This window comes from Chenopodium quinoa, unplaced genomic scaffold, assembly GCF_001683475.1.
Source record: "Chenopodium quinoa cultivar QQ74 unplaced genomic scaffold, ASM168347v1, whole genome shotgun sequence".
NCBI classification, from domain to species: domain Eukaryota; kingdom Viridiplantae; phylum Streptophyta; class Magnoliopsida; order Caryophyllales; family Amaranthaceae; genus Chenopodium; species Chenopodium quinoa.
This window is the reverse complement of record NW_018744813.1, coordinates 2523688-2551074: the sequence shown is the minus strand read 5'-3', so window position 1 is coordinate 2551074 and position 27387 is coordinate 2523688. Positions and strand designations below refer to the sequence as shown.

At 34.1% G+C, this 27387-nt stretch overlaps 1 protein-coding gene across 1 annotated transcript; it reads right to left on the bottom strand.

The window, feature by feature from the left end:
• Nucleotides 1-16945: 16945 nt before the first annotated feature.
• Nucleotides 16946-17472, bottom strand: LOC110704051 (B3 domain-containing protein At1g16640-like). The gene is made up of 2 exons (XM_021881838.1): nt 17410-17472; nt 16946-17311 (listed from the first exon to the last, which is right to left on the bottom strand). Exons 1-2 carry the CDS (start codon nt 17470-17472, stop codon nt 16946-16948), a joined length of 429 nt encoding a protein of 142 aa, XP_021737530.1.
• Between the last annotated feature and the right edge of the window lie 9915 nt (nt 17473-27387).

Below are 27387 nucleotides of genomic sequence, written 5' to 3'. Positions count from 1 at the left end.
ACTATGTATCTACACCCTAGAACAAGTCCAAGTTCATTAAAAGACCAAGTAAAGGAATCAACCACTACTCCACCAATTAAGAAAGCGAGTGAGAGAATCAAGGAACCACTATGCAACAACCACCCAAGTATCTCTCCAACCTACTCTTGGAAGTTCTATAAATAGAAGAGTCTTCCTCCCATGAAATAAGGTCACAACCTACGGATACTAGCCTCCCATGCAACTAAATACTAGCCTAAGTTCTCCCCACTACCTACATACTACTCCTGCCAAATATATCCATACATGAGCTTAGTCCACATATGAATTCCACTAAAACCCACATTACCTTAGTATCATTTGCAGCCTCATTTTCCGTATGCCCTCGTAGCTATTCTTATTATTTCCTAAACCACTTGTATAATTCACTTACCATCTACTATATTTTATACCCTTCATAATCTCCATACAAACATCTTTTTACCCACAAACGTGTCACATACCTCCTAGCCATATTACGAGATTGATACACTCCATTTACTTTGTATTTATCTACATTGTATTTTATATGCACCAAACACGCATTGTACTTGTAATTATTGGTTTTATGCCCGTATTATAGTGGATTGGTGGACTCATTGCCACCCGCGGTTTTTACCCACCTTCATTGGGGTTTTCCGCGTCACCATATTGTGTCTCCTCCCTCTCCCTTTATTTTTCCATCATTTACTTTCCACATTCCATACTCCCTATTTTTATTTAGTTGATCCGTAGCCCGTATCCCACATCAAATCCTACTTGACGAAATTTAGCATGAACAATTTGGCGCCGTCTGTGGGGATGCAGCTAGATTAAAATCCTAACCCTACAAAAGTTTCTTTTCAAACACATTCCCATCATCAAGATATATCCAATCTTATAAAGTGACTTCATAAAAATTACTGTTCGTGGTCTGACGATGAGAAGTGGTGATCGACGCCAACCTAACTCAAAGGGAGATTATCTTTGACGATCTCAACAAGTTTGGTAATATTCTTTTTTGTGGTTTAATTAAGTTAACTAACTATTTTGTATTTCCTTTAGTCTATGACAGACTATATCGTCATAATCAAAGTAGTCAAATGACACTGACCATCAATGTGGAGGCCAATAAAGCCATGGAGGTCATCAGTCAACAAATCAATATCATTTGTCACCAACTTGCTTCGACGTCGACGACAATAGTTAGTTTTAACGATGATGCAAGTAAGATTTAATCTGATATAAAATTTAGATATTTTACTTGACACTTCTCCATTCTACAAATATTTTCATGAAATTTTTACCAATCATATATAATGACATTGGCTATTAATGCTTATATATATTTTTCATGATGACTAACCTATGTACCAACCGTGATTTTAGATAAAATAAGATTACAGGTGAATATCCATAACATCAATTAATTGTGACATCGAGGTATTGTCATCGACAATAGCAACAAACTAATGGTAACATTATATTATGTGGGTAACTTCATTTTATATTATTTGCATTTTTCATGAAGTTGCCACAAGGGGACAAGATAATATACTTTCAATATTAATCTAATGCCTCAAATATTTTTTGCTACTGTTCTCTTGCTAATTCTCAACGCTTTAATCTTTAGGATTGTATTATTATGTTTTGAATTTTAATGCTCTAGTTTCTAACACTTTGATCACTAGACTTTGATTAATTGTTAATGCTTTGACTCGTTTTTAATGCAAGTACATATATCAAATGCTACTTTGTATATGTTGTTATGTGCTAGTGTGGTTTTATGCGTAATTAACAATAAGTTTAAAAAAGAGATTATAGATTTGATGTTAACCTAAAGCATGACGCTGGGGGCTCGACACCCAAGGTCGAGGATTATAACACAGCCATGGTAGGAAGACTCGAATGACAAATTCTCAAGTAAACGATTAGACTTAAACGTTGACACTTTTCCCAATGTAAGTTTTCTACTATATTATCTGAATTATATGTCACTATTATCAAGCATGCTACGAAACCTAATCGACGCTACCAAGGTACGTCATATTGTTGACATAATTGTGACCCTTGTCATAAAGGTTTAATTACATTTATTTGTACTGACGAGTTATTACCATCTGTTCCTAATTTTCATTATTTACATGACCGCTGTTACTTTGAAGCTCCATTTCTAATTTAATGTTTTACATTTTGTTTTTATCAATTTTTTAGAGCTTTAAAAGCATTATCTTTTAACTTAATTGCTATTATTTCATCGTCATTTAATAAACAAAAGCACTCATGCAAATGTTGTTCGCTTACTTAGCTTATTTATTTTTTCTTTGCCAATTAACTTTGACTCTTATGCACTAACCGACTATATCTTAATGCTTACCTTCATAGACTAACATTGTTTCTAGGCTATGCTATCGTTGAAACAGATAAGTAATCAAGTGATGTCACCATCAAGGTTGGAGCTAATAAGATTATCAGCAATTTACTATCGCCAACAATAACTCAGACGTCATCCATCCGTCAACAGCTAGTTTCAGCAACGTCGATCTTCCATTTCAGCAACGATAGTTAGTTTCGGCGATGTCAGTCAGTAGTGATGATGTCAGAATATTATCGTTAGCAAAACAACAACAAGTTGGCGGTAGCATTATATTTTGTGGCTAACTTCATTCCATATTGTTTACATTTTTTCATGAAGTTGCCACAAGGGGGCAAGATAATATGATCTGATTATCAATCTAATGCTTTGATTAAATTTTGTTATTTGATCCCTGATGCTTCGATACATCACGCTTTGGTTATTATGATTATTTTTCCTTAGTTTTTGACGCTTTGATCATTATATTTTGATTAATTGTCGATGCTTTTATTATGATTCATTCTTAACATACTTATGAATGCTTAACGCTTTTCTGAATACGTATGGTGGAGAATGTTATTTGTTATTATTTCATGGTTATTTAACAACGAGTCGATATATGAGAATTCTCTTGTAGATAATTTACCAATATCGAATAAAACATCGGGGCTAAACCTGACTTAATCTTCCCGAGTGATCCAACATTGAGGGCTCGATTTAAATGACATCAATTCTTATCAAGGTAACTTTCTATTAATTAAAATGTATGTCGACTTCCATCAATCTTGTCACAAACCGTGGTAGTCACCGACACAATTGACATACACAACATTATCGCTTTTAGTTTCTAAATTTACAATGTCATGATCATGCTCTTTAATTTATTGTCTAGCTTAAATATTTATTTCTTTTTCCATTGATCATCTTCATCAACGTATTATATATCACTTTGATTTGCTAAATTAGCATTGTCATTGACATGATTCTACCGCCTTAAAGTTTTACTTGTTATGGGGTAATTTTGTACAATGGTTGACCGATAATGATAGTCAACGATCGACTCTACAAGACCGGGTCAAGATAGTTACGAGTGCTTCCTAAAATCAAGGAGGGACAATGGGTCAACAAGAATCAATCTTCAAGATTGTTACTATGTATCTACACCCTAGAACAAGTCCAAGTTCATTAAAAGACCAAGTAAAGGAATCAACCACTACTCCACCAATTAAGAAAGCGGGTGAGAGAATCAAGGAACCACTATGCAACAACCACCCAAATATCTCTCCAACCTACTCTTGGAAGTTCTATAAATAGAAGAGTCTTCCTCCCATGAAATAAGGTCACAACCTACGGATACTAGCCTCCCATGCAACTAAATACTAGCCTAAGTTCTCCCCACTACCTACATACTACTCCTGCGAAATATATCCATACATGAGCTTAGTCCACATATGAATTCCACTAAAACCCACATTACCTTAGTATCATTTGCAGCCTCATTTTCCGTATGCCCTCGTAGCTATTCTTATTATTTCCTAAACCACTTGTATAATCCACTTACCATCTACTATATTTTATACCCTTCATAATCTCCATACAAACATCTTTTTACCCACAAGCGTGTCACATACCTCCTAGCCATATTACGAGATTGATACACTCCATTTACTTTGTATTTATCTACGTTGTATTTTATATGCACCAAACACGCATTGTACTTGTAATTATTGGTTTTATGCCCGTATTATAGTGGATTGGTGGACTCATTGCCACCCACGGTTTTTACCCACCTTCATTGGGGTTTTCCGCGTCACCATATTGTGTCTCCTCCCTCTCCCTTTATTTTTCCGTCATTTACTTTCCACATTCCATACTCCCTATTTTAATTTAGTTGATCCGTAGCCCGTATCCCACGTCAAATCCTACTTGACGAAATTTAGCATGAACACAAAACTAATTAAAAACCAAACAATTACACTAATTCGACTTCTAAACAAAAATTGGCATGCTTAATCAAATTGAACAACTAAAATAATAGTGATAAAAAAATAAATAATAAAAAAAAAATTAAATTAACTACCTTAAGAGAAGAGAGAGCACATTCAATCTGATCATCAAAGAATCCTTCGCAAGAGAGATTCTCGTAAATTGATTTGAGCTTCTTGGTTTTCTGTGCTTTGGAGAGAGAAGACGACTGTGATTCTTCGAACGTCGGGCGGACGGTGGCAGCGTCGCTGCTATTGTTGAGCAACAAGCGGCGCAACCTCTGCTCATTCTCCGCCGATAACTGCAGCTTTGGGCCTCCTGCTGATGTTGAAGAATCATTCTTTTGCTGCTGCTGATTTTGTTTCTGCTGCTGTTGTTTCTTCTTTGGAGCCATTTTCTCTTCGCAAGGGAGGGGGCTGGCTGCGTATTTTGTTCAGAACAACTAAAGCTCACATTCCGTCTTTCACATGATTTTTTCCTGTGTTGACCCTACGTCACATCTATCTATTAACTATTAAGATGATGTCATTCTCTTAATAAAAAATTTCCCGCCTAAATGCAATGATGATGTTATTTATATTAGAAGCTTCTATCTTACAACTAAAACCTACGAGTATCAATTTATCGTAGGAAGTTGAAACAATTTTTAATAACACACTAATAAATAATCTCCTACATTTAAATATGAATTAGACGACGTCGAACAGATACTATATCATAGTTTTGATGAAAATAAAAGATTTTAAGTAACAAAATGTACGTAATTCTTATTTATGTTCATATATAATAGCGATTATTATTAAAATGTACAAATTAAAAATAGGTTTTATATAAATCATGCATCACACGGGTTCTAACCTAGTGATATTTATAAATAAATTAATTAATGACATCATATTTTTATATTTATATTATTTTTACCTTAAATTATTACAATAGTTTTTTTAGGGAGCCCCGGTTAGTCAAAGTGATAAACAATTTTCGTAAATCAAATGGCAGCATCGTAAACAGTTTACCTTGAAATGCGCAAACAATTGATTAAAAAAGCCCATGTGCAAATATGCCTTCTGGAGTTAACGTTTTGGCTTGGACGCGGAGTTGACGACCTTTGAAACGGAAAAAAAGGATCGTCAAAATGAGCGTTAACTTTTTACCATGACAGAGAAAGTAAATTGAGTAACTTTTGTCAGAAGAGAGAAGATAGAGAATAATGGATAGAGCTCGAAATTGATCAATGAAGGAGAAAGCAAATGAAAATCAACATTAATAGGTAGATCGATCGAGTAGGCCATTAAAATTCTGGAATCAAATTGAGGTAATTTATCTCGTCGATTCGTGCAATGGGTGTTCTTCATTGTTGGTACTTGTTATGTTGCTGTTTAAAATTAGTTTATTATAGTAATGTTTTAGACCTTAGGGTTTGTGGGATTTAATTTTGACGATTTAGCTTTACTCGGACTAGTGAACTTCCGGGTGTGAGGGAAGTCAAGCTAAATTATTCTGTGTATTGGCTTAACTGTGCGAAAATGAGGTGGATAATGTTAATTTAAATGGTTTAATTCTGTGATTTGTTGTGGACATATTAGCTTCAATTGAGGGTAGTGATGTTCAATAGTGCGAAATCCATCTATTGTTTAAATGTTTAAAAATAGCTTTTGTAAGATCATGCCTTAGGCCGATTTCATTTAAGAATAGATCAATTTAAGTTAGCATATTGCAGTTAATGTGATTTCAATAATAGTTGGAAAATGGATTACTATTTATATTCTGTAAATGTAATGTAATTTTAAAAGCATTGGTTTACTAGGTATATTCAGCAGTATTAATTAATGTATAATATTAATGTTGTGCTACATGTAATGTTATAACTAGGTATTAACTGGTGACCATTTTTTATATTATGGATGGCGATTGTGATGCTATGGTTTCTGACTGTGATAACGTGGGTGGTGAGGGGTGTTGGTCTGACATGGATGGTATTGATCTTTTGCCTCCAATGTCCCCAATCCGCGAAGAACAATATGCTAAAGTTGTTGAATACCGTTCTCCCATTCATACAATGCAGACTATAGAGACAGTAGTATCAACTAATAAGAGTAGTCTAGGCCCTGTAGTTGAATACCCTAAAGTTGGCATGGTCTTCAGAACATGGGAGGATATAGAGAGTGCAAGGAGGGTGCAAGGGACGAAATCTAAAGTTACCAATGAGCGTAAGTGCATAACATGGAGGTGTGAGTGTTGGGGTGCCCCTAACATGAGGGCTCAAAGGGAAGCGAAAAAGAGGGCAAAGGCGATAGATGTTGATGGGTGTGGAGGAAATGTTAATGGAGTCATAGGAGTGCAAGAGCATGCCCAAGGCAAGAGGAAGTCAAAGAAATGTTACTGCCCCGTTATGATATATGTCGGGGTGAATGAAGATGGGGAGTGGGAGTTAAGGAAGGTTTTTAATGAGCACAATCATGATCAAAAGCCCAGTAATGCAGTGTTAGTTAAAGAATATTGGATGAAGAACTACACCTCAAATGTGAGAAAGACTTTGATAAATTTTTATGAAGAGGGTGTACCTGTTTCCAAAGTTCGTAATGGTCTGTCACATACGAAGAAGGTCTTGCCTTCACTGAAGGAAATCTAGGAGACTTAAAATGGAGGGGGGGTGATGCGACAGCCATGAAGGCTTATTTTTAGCAGATGCAAGCAGACAATCAGAATTTTTACCATTGTCACCACTTAGACCAATATGGTAGGTTGAAGGATGTTTTATGGGTGGATGCCAAGAGTCGGGCTGCATATGAGTACTTTGGGGATGTAGTCTGCTTTGACGCTACCTATTTAACAAATCGATACGAACTTCCATTTGTGAATTTCGTAGGTGTGAATCATCACAGGCAATCCATCATGTTGGGTTGTGCACTAGTTTTGCGAGAAGATGCGGAGACATACGCATAGGTTTTCCGACAGTGGCTTGCTTCCATGGGCAACAGACCTCCACTCGCTATTCTGACTGATCAAGCATCCTCCATGAGAAAGGCCTTGGTAGAAACAATGCCCAGCTCCAGGTATCGTTGGTGTATATGGCATATTGTCAAGAAGTTTGGTGACAAACTAGGAAAGTGCGACAAGTAAGTGCCCCGGTTAATACTTTAATGTCATTGTTTGTGGTTGTTTTGAGTTTTGATTTACTTTATTCTTGTATATGTTTCCGATGATGCATGTAACTCTGTGTGTGGTTGTGAGTCTTGTATTCATTTTGTATTTGAAGTGCTTTACATATGTATATGTTGCAATTACCACACTGTCAAATTTTTTTATTGAAAACTTCATGTTTGAGTGTATTATGTCACAATAGGTACAAAGAGTTCAAGAGCCCCTTGAAGGCCATAATATATGAGAGTTTTACTTTTGAGGAGTTTGAAAGAAGGTGGCACGAGTGCATTAAAAAATACAAGTTGGAGAAGAATGAGTGGTTGGATGGCTTGTTTAAGGAGAGACATATGTGGATTCCGGCCTTTATGCGAGAGTATTTCTGGGCGGGGATAAAAACCACGCAACGAGTGGAGAGCATAAACAATTTCTTTGATGGGTTTGTTAATCGGAAAACTAGGTTGTGTGAATTCCCTCTACGTTACACAAGGGCAATGAAGAAGAGGGTTACAGATGAGAATGAAGCAAATGCGAAGGCTACAAATTCATCAGACGCCTTGTGAGGGGTTTCAAACATGAAAAATTATTTCAGAAGTTATACACCGATGCTAAGTTTTACGAAATTCAAAGAGAACTTACCCGAATGATGTAATGTTATGATGGAGAGGTTAGTGTCATTGATGATAATATGATTCATTATGTAATTGATGATAGGGCTTGGATTGTACCAGAAGGTGAAAGCGAGGAAGTGATCATTTTTAAGGCCTGCATTGGAGGACTCTCCCATGGTGGTTTTTCCTTCAGATTCATCTTCATTGCAGCTGGAGGAGTTACTGTCGGAGGATTCATTATTCCCCTTGCCAAAAAACGTCCTCAGATGAGCCAGCACCTTTCTTTCCACACAAGGATTCATCTCCTGTTTTCGATAGTAAGGATGCACCCCAGCAGACATGCTTAAAGAAGCACTCTTCGACTCCAACTTTCTTTTCTTTCGAGCTGACCTTCTCACCTTTTTGGCTGGCATTACCCCCTTTCCTTTCTTATCGTTGCAGATCCCTTCTTCAACCTTTCCCTTGCCCTTATCTCCTTTAAAGGCAAGCGACTTGCGTTTTCCCTTACTAACAACTAGGGGTAAGGCATCAAAAGGGGGGAGGGCAACCGCCTTTCCCTTATCTGCACTCTCAGTTAACCCTTTTTTCATTTTGCCCTTATCTTCCTGACTGGGAGAAAGACCATCTGTCTTCTCCTTTGGTTTGGTCGGAGATGCAGCGTCGTCACTCATGTTCTCACTATCACCTTGGGAAATGACATCAGCTTTCGAGGAGGAAGGCATTTTGTTACTAGTTTGTTTAGATGGCTGGTGGTGAGGGAGCCTGTACAGCACTCCTTTATATAGGAGCATTGATTGAGGGATAAAAGTTACGCTTAATTATAGGCCCACTAGGTTTGTGAGAAAGCCATTTATAGAACTAGGTTAAACATTTGGTGACATTGTTAACATTAATATATATATATATATATATATATATATATATATATATATATATATATATATGTGTGTGTATATATATTTATATATATATGTATATATAAAACAATTAAATATCATAACATCATTGTTAGAGAGATAATGGATAAAATTTGGAAATGAATACTAATGATGAAAAATTTGAGCATGCAACCAAATTTGTGCATTTCCCTAATTGCGTTGATCGATAAACTGACATTGTTTCATATAAACTTATAATTATAAAACTAATACCCAATTTTAGTCGTCCTGAGTATTTTAAAACCAAATTTCTCATAACTGTGTGGAATAAAACCAGATAATATTATATGCGTTGTCACTAATTATGGAATTAAAAAACCTATTATTTAAGAACCGAAATTGGTATTCAAATTTATATAAATTTACTGGTTTTGAACTGCAAGTGATCTGATTTATCCCGCTTTGTAACCAAACTAACCTTAACCACTACGGAGTACTGAATCAATTTAACCAAAATGGTTTTAATCAAACTTATATTATCAAAATGTTGTTGACCCTGAACTTTTTTTTTTTTTTTTTGTAAGATTTGACTGTTTCCCCCATCATAAATTAACCCTATTGTAACTCTACTTTTACAATAACATTTCATGGTCTTAATTCAATTTAAAATTTTGCCAAACATGGATATGAAGTGTATTGGAAATGGCCAGTTAGTTAATGTTAGTTAATGAAATAGCGTATTGTTCGTCTCTAATTATGTTAGTTAATGTTAGTTAATGACTTAGCGTATACTTCGTGTTTACCTTGTTAATCCTTGACCGACTTGAAGTACATCTTACCCCCACATTTCAAAGTGCCAAATAAACAAAATAGTCGTACTTTAATTACACTAATCACATTCGCTGGTGTTCAATTTTATTTCAACACAATTCTATGATTCTATCATTAAGTTATTTTTAATACAGAGTAGTAATAAACTAGACGCCTGGTAACTTGTAGGGTCATTGCAACTTCTGTTTCACTTTCAGGTCGAGTACGACTTCACATGGGCATGTTACAGTTTAGTAGATGTGGTTTCCTTTTTCATGCCATCCGTCGTTTTTTACTGTACTCCAATTGTTCTTACACAACTACTACGGAGTATTTTAAAAGATCTTCTACTTTGTTCCAAAATATTTATTGGTTTTCACGCAAATTATGGAGTACAACTTTTGCCTTTTTAGTTTTTATACTATATCCCTAGTATTTTATGACAAGACATGAAATAACCCTATTAGCTTTGAGTTGTCTTGTCAACCATCACACTCCCCCATTTTACTCTCTCCGTTTGGTCTAATTTCATATTTTTACTATACTCTATCTTTTTTTGCTGTACTCCCACCCCCCATATATATCTTTTTGGTATTTTTTGTATAATAAAGCCAAATGAGTACGGATATCACTTCTAATCCCCTATTAACCTTTCTTAACCCTAAACCGCAACGATTGCATACCCTTGTAACCCTTCTTAACCCTAAACCGCAACGATTACATACCCTTGTAACCCTTCCTAACCCTTCTAAACCCTAAACCGCAACGATTCCAAATGAGTACGTGTAGGGAATATTTCAAGCATTACCCCTAGCTTGAACCCCACTATGATTATACACTAAAGTATGGTGGTGTCCAAAGGGAAAGAAGATAGAGCAAAAGAGTCGCCAACAAGTTTTAGGAACTTGTAAACCGTTCACGAGGTGAAGGTTACACCCCTTAACGATCCAGGAGATCGTCATCTCCAATAGGTCTGGAACCATGACTAGTAGTTCGGGGATGAAGGTACAAATCCAACCTAAAAGAGATTGAACCTGCCCTAATAACAGGCCTCTACTTTATTCTGATCGTATTCATGTGCGCTTTCTGACTAACATGCAATCAATAGGATTAACCCTAAACCTGTTTATCTATGTTGGTTGAATATTAATGCACAAAAAAAACTATTATTGGTGATCACTTGAATTATAATCAAATTAACCCTAAACAAGATTATTAATTATCTTATTAAGCGTGATTACAAGTACCAATTCCCTTTAAACATGCATAAAAGGCGTGATCAAGCAATTACAATAAAAATAATCAAGCAACATAATAATAATAATAATAATAATAATAATAATAATAATAATAATAATAATAATAATAATAATAATAATAATAATAATCATGTTAAAGCATAATAATAGCAAGATCCTAGGCATGATACTAACAAGATTAATAACAAACCCTAGCATGTTACTAAACATCAAAGATCAAATATATAGTCCTAACATGATACTAACATGAATATTAGGAAAGAACATAGGAAGCATCGCAGGAATCATAATAAGCATATTTGATATTAGAAATTATAGTTGTTACCCTAAACATGATACTAGGAAGATCAAAACACCCTAACATGACACTAGGAATCATAATAACAACCTAAACGTGAATTCTATATCATAATATCAATAAAATCAATTAAGCACTTACTTGGATGCCTCGTATCTCTTTCTAATAACAAAATACACACGTTAGTAACTTCAAGGAAAATAATAATCAAACAATTAAATTAAATAATTGAAATAGAGATTTGGGACCAAACCCTCAGAAATTAAAACCTTTCACGTCTAGGGTGAAGGAAACTTTGAATTTGGCTAGGTGTGTCTTGGTCTTGTGAATGCGGAATTTATATGCAAAAGGGTTGGTTTAGAAAAGAGAGAGAACAAGTTTTAGCTTAGAGAGAGACGAGAATTGAAAAATAGAGAGTTGATGATTGTTGATGATAAAAAACGGAGGTTTTAGGAGGCTATTTATAGAGAAAATCAGCCAAACGGATAGAAAAACAAATCAGAGTTTCGACGAAGATAAAATAGGTTAGCGCCAGACGCTAAACATTAACGCGAGGCGCTAAGGCTAGCGCCAGGCGCTAATCCCTGTCGTCAGGCGCTAGAAATTATTTTCACGCGTTTTCTTAATCTGATAAAATTTAGCTGTACAAAAGGGTAAAATCGTATTTTCCTTAAAAACACTCTTTTATTCTGATTAAAACTCTAAAAAGTCAACCAAAGTCAATTTATCAATGCTAATTGAATTTGGAATGAAAAGAACCTTCTAGAAGAATCTAGAAGACTAAAATCAATTCTAATTGCATTAGGAATGATAAATCCATATTAGGCCCTCCTCTAGATCATTGGGTCGCATATAAGTATCAAACCGGGCCCAGTTTAGTAATTTGGTCATAACTTCCTCATTATTCATTGGAATTGGGCTTATAATATATCGTTGGAAAGCTCTTTTCAAGCCCCATCCAACTATACCATTATTGAACCCTTGCTATGGACCAAACCAAACTGGATTGGCTGTTTTCTTAAAATAGGTTTTCAAAAACAGAGAGAAGGGAAAAGAAATTAAAACTATCTGCAACACTAGACTTTCCACACTTTCACTTCATTCGATTATGATTCAACGTGAAAGGTACTCATCACTGGGTTTGGTTTTGGGGAGACACAAATGGGTGTCTACAGTACGGATATTATGTTTTCATTGTGTTCATTATTTTGAAATTCCATTTCGTTGTGTACTAAAATAGCAAATAGATGTGAAGGAATATTGTTGCTAATCCGATATTAAGCAGATCTAAGAAACCTGAAACCGAGAACAACCCGAATCGAGTACATTTGAAGAACCGAGTAATTTAGAACCCGATAGCCACCGTTTAAACACGAAAAATAAAATCGACCCATTGTTAACCGAAACCATTTAAACATGACAAAACCCCGATAAACCAATATTGTTTACAACCTGTAACAAGTTAGGATTGAACCGTACCCATAATAAGTTATGATCGAACTGTTTACAATCTGTAACCAGTTATAACCGAAATGTTTATAATCCGTAAGTACGTACCCCCTTATTACAGATGAATTTTATTTATGTATTTATTTTTAATTTTTTTTGTTTTATCAATAGTAAAACGTTAGGGTTTAATTTGAATAATAAACTATTTTTCTTTTGTCCTCTAACGAGTAATGGCTTTTGGAACACTATATTGTATTATAAAAATTAAAAAACGTAAATCAAAAGTTAACTCTAGATTTTTTATTATTTTTTATTATTATTATTAAAAAATGCACATAAAGTGAAACCACTAATTAATACTGTTTATGATCTACTGGGGTAATTATTAAAGAATATTGAGGTTATACTATACGATATACGTTAACGAAACCCATTTAAAACTAGGATACACTATACGATATACGTCAAACCGATTGTAGTTGAACTTGAACTGATTACAACCGGAACCGATTATGACTCGAACCTATTATAACCCGATCCGATTAGAAGCCAAAAACAAAAAGAAATTGTAATAACATGAAACTAAACTCACCTGTTATTTAGAACCGAACCGAAATGACGCGTTCATAAATCTAGCCCGTTACAAACTGACTCGTTTCAAACCGAAAACCTATAAAATGAATCCAAAACTGAACCTAAAACCCGATAGACACCCCTATGTACGGCATAAAACTCTTTTTCAGTAACAATAATTAATACATTAATTTAATTTAAGTGATGATTTTTTTTTAATTTAATTAATTAACAAAGGAAATTAATCGCCCGAAATTTACTAGTAAGGATTTCAATAACCGTGAATATACATGGTCGGATTGACTCACACGTGTATGACCAAAAACCAGCTGTGTTATTTTATAATGAGTTTTAATCTCACTGTTACAACTATTCACCTTCATCTTCCAAGTCAAAAATCAAAAACCTTCAACTATGCCTCCCCCTTATCCTTCGAAATTCGCCGGAATCCCATAATTTATTTTTTCAAACCTCCTGGTGGAGGTGAAGGTGACGTTGATTTTGAGTTGGATATAAACCAAACTACATACCTCCACACCGGGGTCTCAGGTAATAGCCGGCAGCAGACTGTGTCCAAAGAAACTATTTCCAATTTTATCCTTACACCCCAAAATTTATCATACTCGCTGCGAAACTTGAAGATGATAACATCCGGTGCGGATACTGTGGTCCAACCTGCCCACCTCCCAAGCATCCGTGATTGCCACCCCCTTCCGACAAGTTTCCAAAATGCAATCAAGTCGTACCTCCAGAATTATCACGCCCTTCCTTCCCACCTTCTAAAACTCCTTGACCCAAAACCCCAACCAAATTTTGGCACACCAAAGTTTAAGCTTATGTTTGAAAAGCTTTACCTACGTATGACAACCTATTTTGATGCTCTGCAGGTTGTTGATGCACCACTTCATTTCTCTGTCATAGGCTTGAAGGTTTCACACCACGGTAATAATTTCCCTTATTATAGAGCACCTTTCCACACTGTCATCATGGATCCTCTTGTTTGTCCACCATTTCAGTTGGGTTATACCCCCCCTCAAATACTCGTATAGCTTGTTGGAATGTTTGAGGAATTACGAGACCTTCCTTCGTAGCGAATTTCAACTACCTATGCAAGGTTCACAACCCAACAGTAATTGTCTTATTGGAGATCAAGCACGCGGAGGAGAATGTGGTTGCTATGATCAATCAAGTCAGGGGGAGGTATCATCACTTGGCGACGCCGGTCAATTCTTTCAACGGAGGTGTTTCTATGGGTTCCCGGTGCAATAATGATTGAGCATCGTCCAACCATTTTCCCAGATTCAGTGGTTAATGTTTTCATGAAGGGTAACTATAATTTTAATCGCCTTTACTCTAATTCGTATCAACAGTTAATATGTTTTAATTTTATACGGAGTATTTTTGGACTAACAAATGTAGTCTTATTTTATTTGCTAAATATTTCGTAACAACTTGTGTACTTTGATAAATATGACTTTGAAATGGCAGGGCTTACAAGCACTGGAGGCACAGGTCGTCCCAATTAATCAGTCTCAATGCACTAGGTTACTTTTTTCAAGTTGATATTGAAGATTTGGTCAATGTTTGGACTGTATTTTGTTCTATGACAATTAGCTTTTGATGTTGATGTTAATTTGCCTTTATTGTGAACTAAAGATCATGTGTTGTAGTATTTTATGTTTCTGTGTTGACTTAGGCTCTTTGTTGCATCTCATATTTTAGAAATCAAATTATTGTTTATATTCAACAATTAGAAGGAAAAAAATTACTGTATATCCGATCAAGTCGGGGTCCAATTTCGTTTCAAGTCGATGGGGGTTTTCCCATTTATTAAGAGAGTTGAGGTTACATTAAGGACCAAAGTTTTTGATTTTTTTACCCTTAATGACCTCATAATAAGAGAGTTGTGCATAAGGACCTAAGGTAAGCATTTCGAGTGTTATGCATACAAGATGGACCTAATCACCGTAATTGTTAACAAAATTTTGTATTAATTTTTTCTTTATATGTTTTTCAAAAAATTCTAACCCTCCTTTTGCCAGGAATCATTAACATTATTAGCAAAAATTATAATCATCGGCTAAGTTGATTGAAGGAAAAATAAAGGAAGATCGATGAAATGTGAATAAGAAGTAGTTGCATGAGAAGATTAAGTTGCTTAAGATTGATCAACCAAATCAATTAATTTAAAGTTATATGTCAAAATATAATTATAAATTAAATTAAATTTTAAACTAAAAAAATTAAGCTTCTTTTTATGTACCTAACATATGTTAATTGAAGATTAAGCCAGTTTTGTAGTTGTTCTCAATACCAATATGATTACATTTTTTAGCTAGATATTTTGCGTCATTCTTATGATTAAATTTATTTTTCTCCAAAAATAAAAATATAAGTGAATTAAACTGGTTTGCACCGGTAAAGTATCAATAGGTCCTTAACGGTGAAAATAAAAATAACATGTCCTTAACGGTAAAGTGTCAATAGGTCCTCAACGCTGAAAAATAACATGTCCTAACCTCTTAATTAAGATATCTATAACTTACAAGTCAATTGAGTGTACTACTTCCTTTAACTGGATTGTGACAATTAGAACATTTGACATACCAACATAATTGAAGCAAAATTAAAATAAAAAAAAAGACATAATCACCTAATAGATAAGGCTTTCTTAAATCAAAATAGGTCCAAAATATATTAAAAAAATAATGGTATTTTAACTAGTGTGCATATTAGTTTTTGAATTTGTTGTAATTTGTTTTACAAGGAATAATTTCATTAGTTTTTGACTTTGTTGTAATTTGTTTTACAAAAAATAGTTCTTGTAAATATCCATTTCTCATAACTCATATAGGAAACCTAATTTATATATATGTTATGTATAAATTAAATGGGGAACCAACAAATATGTAAAATAATACAACTACCCTAAGAAATTATCAGAAAGCAATATACTTCACAAACGAGATCAGAAACAAGCACAAGTATGATACACAGAATAAAGTCATTGTGTAGCACATGGTAATTTTTTAATCAAACCTAAAATATTACCTTCATATTCAGAGCACCTAATTAGCATACAAATCAGACAAAATGGGGACAGAACTGTTCTTCACAAACATTACCACAAGAAATTTAAACTATCCTTAAAAGAGATGTGTTGGTAATGTACTACTCAATTGAGACCTTGAAGGCGAGGGGATTCTTTCGAAGAAACTGGACAATTACCTTCTTCCCAACCCTAATCTTTTCACCACGCATCTCCTTAACCCCTTATCTAATGTTGCACAACACAATTTTCCCATCCGAGTCTCGTTTCACAAAAAGTTTTGCTTCCCACTTTTTACTATTTTGTCCCAAATTTCAGCACAATTCTCATATCCAAATAAACTGAAGTGGAGCCTTGCAAATTTAAGAGGCACATTCTGCAAAATTAGCACACAAACATAAGCTTATTTATATTGTTAAACAAACAATGTATTATGATTGTCATTATATACTCAATTCAACCACAACATACCATCCTACCAACTGCACTGTATGGATTTGTGTATCTGACTTCAAAGTTTGCTATCTAGCTACACCTGTTATCTGGAATGACGAGTGTAGTTGAGTTCTGCCTTCTCTCTTTCAGCATCATTGTCCTTTGGCTCAGTCTCTACCGAAGAATCAGAAGATATCTCAATAAATTCACTAGTGATATCTTTTCCATCACGCCAAATAAGTACCTTGAATGCCCCATCACCCATATACAATAAGTCCAGTATATCACCAGCCTCTATACTGTTGTCCTTCACGAAATCATACCATCCCTCCTTAAAATATATCTCTATGCCAGATTTATCTCTAATCTTGTTCCACTTAAACTGGTAAATCCGTGTACTATCTCCTCTATATACTCTAACATCTTCTCTACTCCTTCGAAAGAGTTTACTAATTCGTTCTGGAACAAACTGGTATAAGATTTTAAAGTATATGTTAAAATTTAAGTTTTACAACAGGACTTGTTATGATTATACTTTAGTTGTGTTAATTTAATGACATTGCTTACCAATTCATACTGCTTCTCATAGTTAATCATGACAGTGAACCATGTTTGACCTTCCTCCGGCATTATCTATAAATTTATTAAAGATTGTATTTTGTAAAATAGTTAATTAGTCATCAGTCATTCTAACACGTGCAAGATTCTATAAATTCTAGATAAAAAGGAAAGGGACTCAACATTTACATCATACACAACAATTTATACAAATTATATCCCTTTATAGTAACTAGGACTCAATTTTTGTAAATATTCGTATACAAAATTATATAAGCGGCTAAAATTTAGAGGGTTACTTATTTAATAAAAACAAATGTATTTAGAACATGAGCAAATTTAATGATTAAAAAATAATAATTTGGAAACATTGGGCAGATCTAAAGACATAAGACAATAATACGGAGTTTCAAAAAAACAACACAATAATTTATTTTTTCAAAAATCACCGATTCACAACAACGAATGTTTAATTAAGCAGATCTAAAGACATAACATAAGTAGTTGGAATCTCGAGTACATGCAACACCACATCTGAATGCTTTTTCAAACAAAGAACACTCTAAATATTCAAAAAACACTCAAGTTCTATAATTAAAAACATCATTACAGGTAGATATATCTACTTAAAAGGCGTATAAGGAAATTACGTTGTGGGTGAGAGTTATCGTATTCCGATAGTAATCAGCGCAACCAAATTCTTCTACAGTGGTGTTGGAAATAATCAATTTTTTTGATTGATTTACCCTTTGGTGGTGATATTGCCGGAGTTGAGAAAATGGATTTTAGATGAATGTTAGGGTTTGATCTTTATCACCGGAGTACTTTAAACAAAAGGATAGTTACTCTTTTTAATGTTTCCTCTTAAAAAATATAATATGGGTGGGGTTGAGAAGTCAGAGGGACAAAGAATTAGCAAGCGAAAAACACAATTTTTAAATTTTAAAAAAGATTTTCTTGATCGTTTGCTTTTAAACAAATTATGGATAATTAATGTTTCCCTCTTAATTTAATTCAATTTTTATTATTTAAAATATATTTGTAACGTTAATTTACTAATACAATCTAGACCCAAAAATTTCAGTTAATTAAACGTCTTATAAATATTTAAAAAAAACTAAGAGAGTGAGGGATAGCTTTGGTGGTTAGATCTCCCCTCCCGGTTGCAAGAGATCTTGGAATCGATTCTCATCACCCGCCCTTGTGGTTCTTTAAGAAAAAAAAAATTATTAAAAAAATTAAAATGCATTACAAAGTTACGAATAAAAGATTTCATTACTACCATTATTGAAACACCAAATGTAATAGTCTATGGGCCATCTGCAGGATGATTTACAAAAATATAGGTTTTATGAAACTTATGAATCATTGGTTTACCGCGCATCACTTTCACGGTCTCTGCTGGTTGATTAAGTAATGGACTCCACTCTACTACATTCAAGGAAACAATCCCAACTACTAAAGGCATTGTTGTCCCATAATTAAAGGCAATTAACACACCATGGTGCGGTTTAAAAGCGGGTTAAATTAGATAATGTAAAGGAATATTATATGAACAAGATAAGAAGAGAATTTTGTAAGGAAAATTTATAAAGTAAGTAATAATTATAAGAGTTAAGCCAATCAAATGGACCTTAACTTTGGCATTTTTCACCTTTAAGGACCTTATGTCTATTTTCCCACCTTTAAGGAACCGACCTAGGTTTTTTGGTCACCTAACTCACCTATAACCATGAGTTTACTTTTCAAATGTTAATGTATAGAAATATTTTTTATATTTTTTTAGGGAAAAAAAATACACACATTAAATTCAAAAGTAAACATTGCACCGAACTATAATTGTAGGTCCTAAACGGTGAAAAACCAAAAACTTCTAGTCATTCATGTATGCTATACTCTAATTTTTTAGGGTGTGTGTGTATCTATCTATACCGTATATTAAAAGACATTACTAAAACAGTCTACGTGTCACGAGGATTCCTCCATTGCACCACAACATCCAATTAACGTCTTATTATGCCATGTCATCACCTACTCAGTGCCATGAGGATCTCCGTTGTATATGTTTCTCAATTAATGTCATGCACTTATAACTTGCAACCTCTTATTCTATAGTTAAGCATCTTACCACCAAGTCGTGTGATATACATAATGTATGCTAAATTTTTACCTAATATTTATTATGTGTAGCAAAGTTAAATTCAAGATAATAATTTCATTCAACATGTTTAATATGTGTAACAAAGTTACGTATAAGAAAGTATCCAAAAAATTGCGACACCTTTTTCTTGGTTCCTATTTTTGGTTATCGCTTTTTAAAAAATCTTAAAGCTTAAAAAAAAAGGAACGATGCCAAACATCATCTTAAATTTTGTTTTTATTTTTAATTTTTTTATAAAAAGTTCCACCACAATTAGTGGGAGACAAAAAAAAAAATATTGGTAAAAAAATGAGGTTATGGGGTAGGGTTTATGAGAAATCGAACTCATGATGTGCGGGTAGCTAGACAGTATGTGTGTGTAGTGTATGGACCATTGGGACGGTACCTCGACCGTAGTATTTACTGTAATAAGAAATTATTTAAGGTACTTTTTTGTTGTTGGGCGCATAGTAAACACTAGTGTTATAAAACCTTTATTTATTTATTTTTTTCTTTTTAAATTTTTTTTCCCATTCCATTATTATTATCCTAATACATTTCCAATTAAGGTTATTTTCAACCTGTATTTATTTTTATAAAATTTTATTATTTGTTTTTCCGAGGAATTTTTAAGTTAAGCGCAATTCATAGGAAACATAATTAGAAAAAAAAATGTTAGGGGTTGGGAGGGGGGTTGTAAGGAATCGAACTCATGATGCGCGAGTAGGTAGATAGTATGTGTGTGTAGTACTTGAACCATTGGGACGGTACCACGACCGTGTTACATATTGTTAAAAACATTTATTTATACGTACTGTCTTGGTAATGGGGAAGTACTGTATGCAAGTACTCCGTAGTGCACCACTATTTATTTAATTTAATTTGTTTATAAATTTTTTTTTCGAAGCTTCATTCATTATTATGATATATTTATATTTTTCATCCTCTAGTTACTTTTTCCCCCTTTTTATTTTAAATGGGAAACGTTCAGTTTTATTTTTTTTATTTTTTTTATTGGCTATAGAGTATTAATAACCATAAAATTGGGAAACAATCAAGTCAATTACTATATCTTTTATGGATCATCTTATCATAATAAACCAAATCAACTCAATTCAAGATTAATTATATTCGACTGAACATTGGGTCAATCTATGGTTAGGTACAAACTGAGTTCAAAAACAGTTTGTTTTCAGGTAAACCTTTGGAGTCGGATAATAAGTTATTCCGACACAGCGACACATAAGTGTTAATAAGTATTTGACGTAATAATTAAGTTTAATATTTAACATGAATTCACATTTTGGTTTTAAATTAAATTGATTACTACATCACGGTAGATAAATTTAAAAATTACTCCGTACAAATTTGGGACTCATCCTATTAGTCCTTAATTCCTTAAGTGTAACATGTAACCGAAATATTTCCTCGTACTAGGTGAATTGTACTTATGAAACAGTACAACTAGCACTGTCAAAACGGTTTGACAGTTCGGTTTCGGTTCGGTTTGAAATCGGTTCGGTTTGAAATCGGGTCGGTTTGAAATCGGTTCAAATGTCTTACGGGTCGGTTTCGGTTCGGTTTAAATAATTATCGGTTCGGTTCGGTTTCGGTTTATTCTTGAACGGTTTAAATTCGGTTCGGGTTATAAACGGTTCGGTTAGTAAACGATTCGGTGCAAACGGGCTGCGGTTTGTTAACGGTTCGGTGTAAACGGTTTTTAACCCGGTTTAAATTCGGTTCGGGTTGTAAACGGTCCGGGTAGTAAACGGTTCGGTGCAAACGGGTTGCGGTTTGTTAACGGTTCGGTGTAAACGGTTTTTAACCCGGTTTAAATTTGGTTCGGGTTGTAAACGGTTCGGTGTAGACGGGTTGCAGTTTGTTAACGGTTCGGTGTAAATGGTTTTTAACCCGGTTTAAATTCGGTTCGGTTTGTAAACGGTGCGGGTTGTAAAAATTCCAGGTAGTAAACGGTTCGGTGCAGACGGGTTGCGGTTTGTTAACGGTTCGGTGTAAATGGTTATTATCCCGGTTCAAACAGTTTCAGGTTGGAAACGGTTCGGTTGTTTTTTGGTTTAGTTTTATTTTAGTTCGGTTATAACTGGTTCGGTTCGTTCACGGGTTTGGTTCTTCTACGATTTAACATTATTTAGATCGGTTTTATTTCAGATTTACTAAATTACGGTTCGAGTCTGTTTTTGATTTCAAAAAATTTTGTACTACTTTCTAACTTTTTGCTAGTTAACAAGTTTTATATCAAGCCGAGACTTCATCACTTCATATTGAGGCATCATATTATATGCAAATTCTCATTAATTTTATAAATACATATCATGTTATGATTTAAGTTTAGCTATACTGGTCTTACTAGTTTATTATGAAGTAGATTATAAAAGTTTAGTGCATTAATGTATTATTGTTAAACTATCAGATTATTATCTGCTTCTGATTTGATCATTTAGTTAATAGTGTCATAATCATGATTTGATGAGTTGTTGTGACATCGAAATTTGCAATTTGGTATTCGATACTTAATTAGTCAACAAGACTGATAATTAAGACTCGTTTATCATTATATATTTGCATAAAGTTATACATGAAGATATTACAGAGTAGTTTGATTTGTATAATGAAAGAAAACATTAATGAAGAAGAAGGTAATGTTGATTCCTTCAATCGATTATACAGATACATAACATATAACCATCTCATATTCTCATAGTTAGATATTATTAGTATAAAGGGATGAGAAACATAAGATTATTATATTTTTGTATATCTTTTATTGGTTTACCCTTAAGGCTTAAGTCACTAATTAGTAATTAGTAATTACTTAATTAGACTAACAAGTTAATTAGAAAGAGTAACTTTTAACTTGAGTCTAGTAGATCAAATACTGAAATGGTATTAGTATATTACCGAGTATGATAGTCTAGTACGCTGCTAATCTGTTATGCAGCTATGCTAAATTGACAATTGCTCATATAGTCATATTAGTCAATCACTCATGTAGACATAACTCATATCTAATTAAGTAATTTGTATTTATGTACTAATCTACTAGTCAACTATATCATTTATAAGTTTACACGATTACAAGTGTATTGCTTATAGGTACAGCTAAACTGATATAAATATAACCATATAACAAATCCGTAGTACTTCTAACTCTCTAAGATATGACATCATTATTTATTGAACAATTTTCGATTTTTTATTAATCGCAACGCCTAGAAATTACACGCTAACCGATTCACATTTTATAATTTAAAGAACTTAATATTTTAATGTGTGTGTTAAAAAAAATTATAAAAGCTGATATTATGAAGGTGAATATCGTTTTATCGGGATCCGAGAAATGTAATTAGTTTTTTTTAAGTCATGTAATTAATTAATTGTATAAAAGTTTGTTTAATGTTATTAAAATAAAATTAAAAATTTTGATTTTTGCAAAGTGGAAAATTAATTTCATTTTTTTGGTTGACAATTTCAACAAAATATGGTGGGAAATTTCCCTCCAAAAACCAAAAGGAAAAACACATTTTAGATTTAGAATTTAGATATTTTGATTCTTTAATAATTAAATAAACATGTGGTTCATATATTATGCAAAAGAGAAAAAAAAAAAAAAAAAAAAAAAAAAAGTGAAACGTGAAACTGTGAAAGACTGAAAGGCAATTAGGTTCTTCATTCATCCTCTTCATTCATCCTCTTCATTCCACAGCATTCACCGTTCTTCTTCTTCATCCTCAAATCGAAGCGTTGAATCCTCACTCACTCTCAAGTTCTCAACTCTCAAGCTCTGAACTCTTAGCCTTCAATAGCTCAAAGGTAAATTTTAGTTAATTGTTTTTGTTTTCGTTTTGTTTTTTTCGATTTTTTTTTCGATCTCTCCATTCTCGTTTTTTTTTTTCATTCTCCAGTTCTCCATCTTCAAATCTTCCTCTCCTTCAAGCCGTCACTGCTCAAAGGTAATTTTATGTTAATTTTTTTGTTTTCATTTCGGTTTTATGTTGCTGATTCGTTGTTTGCAGGATTTGCATGTCTTTATTTTTTGATTTTTACTTCTGATTTGTTCATATAATTTCATATAATTTCTGATTTGTTCATATAATTTCTGATTTTTTGATGTTGTTCATGTAATTTTTAATTTTATTGTTCTTGTTGTTCATTTAATTTCTGATTTTTTAATTTTATTGTTCTTGTTGTTCATTTTTTGTTATATCTATTTGTGAGGTGTTCTGGCCTTACCAGCTTTGGCTATGCTCAGTTCTGATAAGGGTTGTGGTTGTAGTACCATGAGCAACAATTGAGTTGATTTGGTTACCTTATTCATGCTCGTGGTTTCTTTTCGTGTTATTAATTGTGCTTGGTTTTTTTCAGGCTGCTGTGTTGTTGCTGGTCTGCCTTTGTGACTGTTTGTTGTTTGTTGAGCATTTAAAATGTATGGCTTTGTCTATAATGCTCTATTAGTCTTCAAATATACTGAATGCTATCCTTTGTTCTATCAGCTGCATTGTTCTCTCATTAGTGTTTCTGTTTATGTGGGTTAATGCTGAATGCTAGCAGGATTTTTTGATTTAAGTTTGGGTTTTGTTTTGTTGCAAAAGTGCAAGTGCATTCAGATAGGAGTTGTCTAATAGTGTTTAGTATATTTTAGGACTGAATTGTAGATGGACTACCTCAGCTTAGAGCATGTAGTACTAGCTAGGGTCTGTCATGTGCTGCTGCTGTTCTAATGTCTGGCCAGATCTGCTAGATGTACAAGGCTAGATTGTAGGATCTGCTGGGTGTTTTTTGCCCTGTTCAGAGCAGAGTCTTTCTGGCCATGGTTTGTGCTGTCCTAGTTGATGTCTCTGCTGCAGGCTGGGTGCTGGGGTTGGTTGCTGCTGGTTTTCTAATGTATTGCAGCTGTGGTTTTGCTGTCGTCTTGTGTTAGCTGGGCTGTGTTGTCTGTCTGTTGCTGGGCTAGGTTGCTGGTGTGCTTTGCTTGAAGCAAGCAGGTCCGGAGCTGCTGTGTTAATTTGCCTATTTTTTTTTATTTGCCCTTAATTTGCCTTTTTTTTTCACTTGATTTATACTGTTGTGTTTTTGTTTTTTCAGCAATGGAGCAAGAGTTTATTGGTTTTGATGAGGATTCTACTGTAAAGAATCAAGATTCTACTGTTCAGAATCAAGATTCTACTCAACGTACCACTAGTGGTAGTAAGCGTGGACGAACATCAGATGTTTGGAGGTATTACACCTTTTTTGATAAGAAGGTTGGTCTTGCTCCGATAAAATATGCTCGATGCAATGTTTGCGGTAATGAATATAAAACTCCAGGTAATGCTGGTACTTCAACTTGTAAAGCTCATACTAAGACATGCATGAATAAAAATCCACACCATCCTGGAAATCATGAAAGTGGTGTTGAGCTCCTGTTTAATCAAACACGTCATTTACAATTGCTTGCTAGAGCTATAATTTTGCATTCCTATCCTTTAAGTATTGTGGAGCATCATGGCCTTAGGGAAGTTTTTACGAATTTGAACCCCAACGTGAATCATGTGTGTAGAAACACTATTTTGAAACATTGTATTGATGAGCATGATAAGTTTAAGTCTTTGTTGTTGCAATCTTTTTCGGGAATTGAAGGTAGAGTTAGCTTCACTTGTGACTTGTGGACAGCATGTACTAATCGAGGTTATCTTACTTTAACGGCACATTATGTTGATAAAAATTGGTGTCTTAGGTCTAAAATTCTGAATTTTAGATATTGTGGTCCTCCTCATACTGGTGTTGAGGTAGAAAAATTTGTGTTAAAACTTATTGGGGAGTGGAACCTTCAGGGTAAAGCTTTTGCAATGACTGTTGATAATGCTCGATCCATGGATGTTATGGTTAACCTTTTGAAGAAAGATTTAATGTTGACTTCTCCTCTTCCTTGTAATGGTAAATTTTTTCATATTCGATGTTCAGCTCATGTCTTGAAAATTCAAATAGTCACTTGGATGATGATATATTCAAGGTAATCAATTTCTGATTATTGTGGTTTACAAAATTAATAATTTTATGTTTTAATTTTATTATTTAATAAAAGCATTTTGTTTGAACTTTTCTAGTATGTTGATAATGATGATGATGAGGAGGATGACACATCAAATCGGCCATCGATGGAGATTGATTCTTATTTGTGTACTCCTCGACAACCAATTTATGAAGGGCAGAAGTACGATGTTCTTAAGTATTGGGAATCTCAAAGTAGTGTGTACCCCATATTAGCTGTTATGGCTAGGGATGTTTTGGCCATTCCTATTACATCGGTAGCCTCAGAGTCTTCTTTTAGCATGGGTGGTCGTATTTTAAACAAGTATAGGAGTGCGCTTTTGCCTAAGAATGTTGAGGCGTTGGTGACCACACAAAATTGGTTACGTGGTTATGATTGTGATATTGAAGAAGACGTCCTTGAAATTGGTAAAGAAGTGATAGATGAAAGTTTTGCATCTAATTAAGAAGACATGGATGTTGTATTGTAGTGAACTAGTGATGCTTAATATATATTGTGTTGCTTCATTGCTAAAATGTTTTAATCTCATAGAACAAGTATTAATAGTTTTAGTCACATTACATATTGATATGTTGTTCCTTTTTTTATCTCGAGTTATTGGTTATTATTAATGTCCCGCTAAATATTCATCTTGACCTGCAACCGACTCACTTCGTAAATGATCTGCATCGACCCACACTGACCCACCCAATAACCACTCCTAGTAGTAAGTAGTTTGTAAACGGTTCGATTTATAAGGATTCGGTTCATAAACAGTTCGGTTTATAAATGGTTCGGTTTATAAACGGTCCGGTTTATAAACGGTTCGGTTTGTAAACGGTTCGGTTTGTAAACGGTTCGGTTTGTAAACGGTTCGGTTTATAACGGTTCGGTTTATAACGGTTTTTATGCCAGTTTAAACGGTTTCGGGTTAGAAACGGTTCGGTTTATTTTCGGTTCGGTTTCCTTTCCAGTTCGGTTTAGATTTGGTTCGGTTCTAAAACGGTTTAACATTACTCGGATCGGTTCGGTTTCGGGTTTACTAAAATGCGGTTCGGGTCGGTTTTCGGTTTCAAAAAATCGGTTTTTAATCGGTTCGGTTCTCATTCGGATCGGTTTGAATCGGTTCGGTTCGGTTTTTGACAGTGCTAAGTACAACTATTCTTATTCTCTACATGTTATGTTAGTAAATCGAAAAGACACGGTCTAAATAAATGAAGGGATGTTTTCCAATAAAATCCACGAAATCGATCTTAATTACACATCCCTCTAAAATTGCTTTGTAGAATTTTGAGTAAATTGAAATGTCTTTCCATATCCTTTTCTGAGTAAATTGAAGTGTCTTTACATATCCTTTTCATCATCTATCCTCTCTCTACAAAATCTTAGCAGCATAAACCATAAACGATCAACTATGGCCGGAAATGATGACAATTCTCCATTCAATGATGAGTGGTATCACAAATTTTTGGAAAAGCAGAAAGACAAACTCCGGGGTCAGGTTCTGGCAACCGCCGAACTCCGTTCACAAGAGGCAAAGAAACTTGAGTCCATCATGGAAGATATGAAAGATGTTGACAATCAGTTAGCAAAGTGGGATGCGGTTGCTAAGTGCAAAGGCAAAGGACAGGAACCCAATCCTGGAAGAACCTTTCATACCCTTATTGAGGTTGCCATTGATGCTGATGAGGAACCGATGAGGATGACAAGATATATAGGCTTACAGGGTGAGTCATCTAAAAGTGGGGGACACTGTAGTAGTGGTAATCAGGTTTTTGGGGTTGGGGTTGAAGGAGGGGAGGCTGATATGGACATCAGC

What these genes read in the sequence shown, in the direction of transcription:
- LOC110704051 (XM_021881838.1), bottom strand. Translation starts at nt 17,472, where the DNA reads ATGCCGGAGGAAGGTCAAACATGGTTCACTGTCATGATTAACTATGAG. An exon ending in ATGAGAAGCAGTATGAATTG is followed by an intron (nt 17,312 to 17,409) that starts GTAAGCAATGTC and finishes ATCTTATACCAG; the next exon opens with TTTGTTCCAGAACGAATTAG.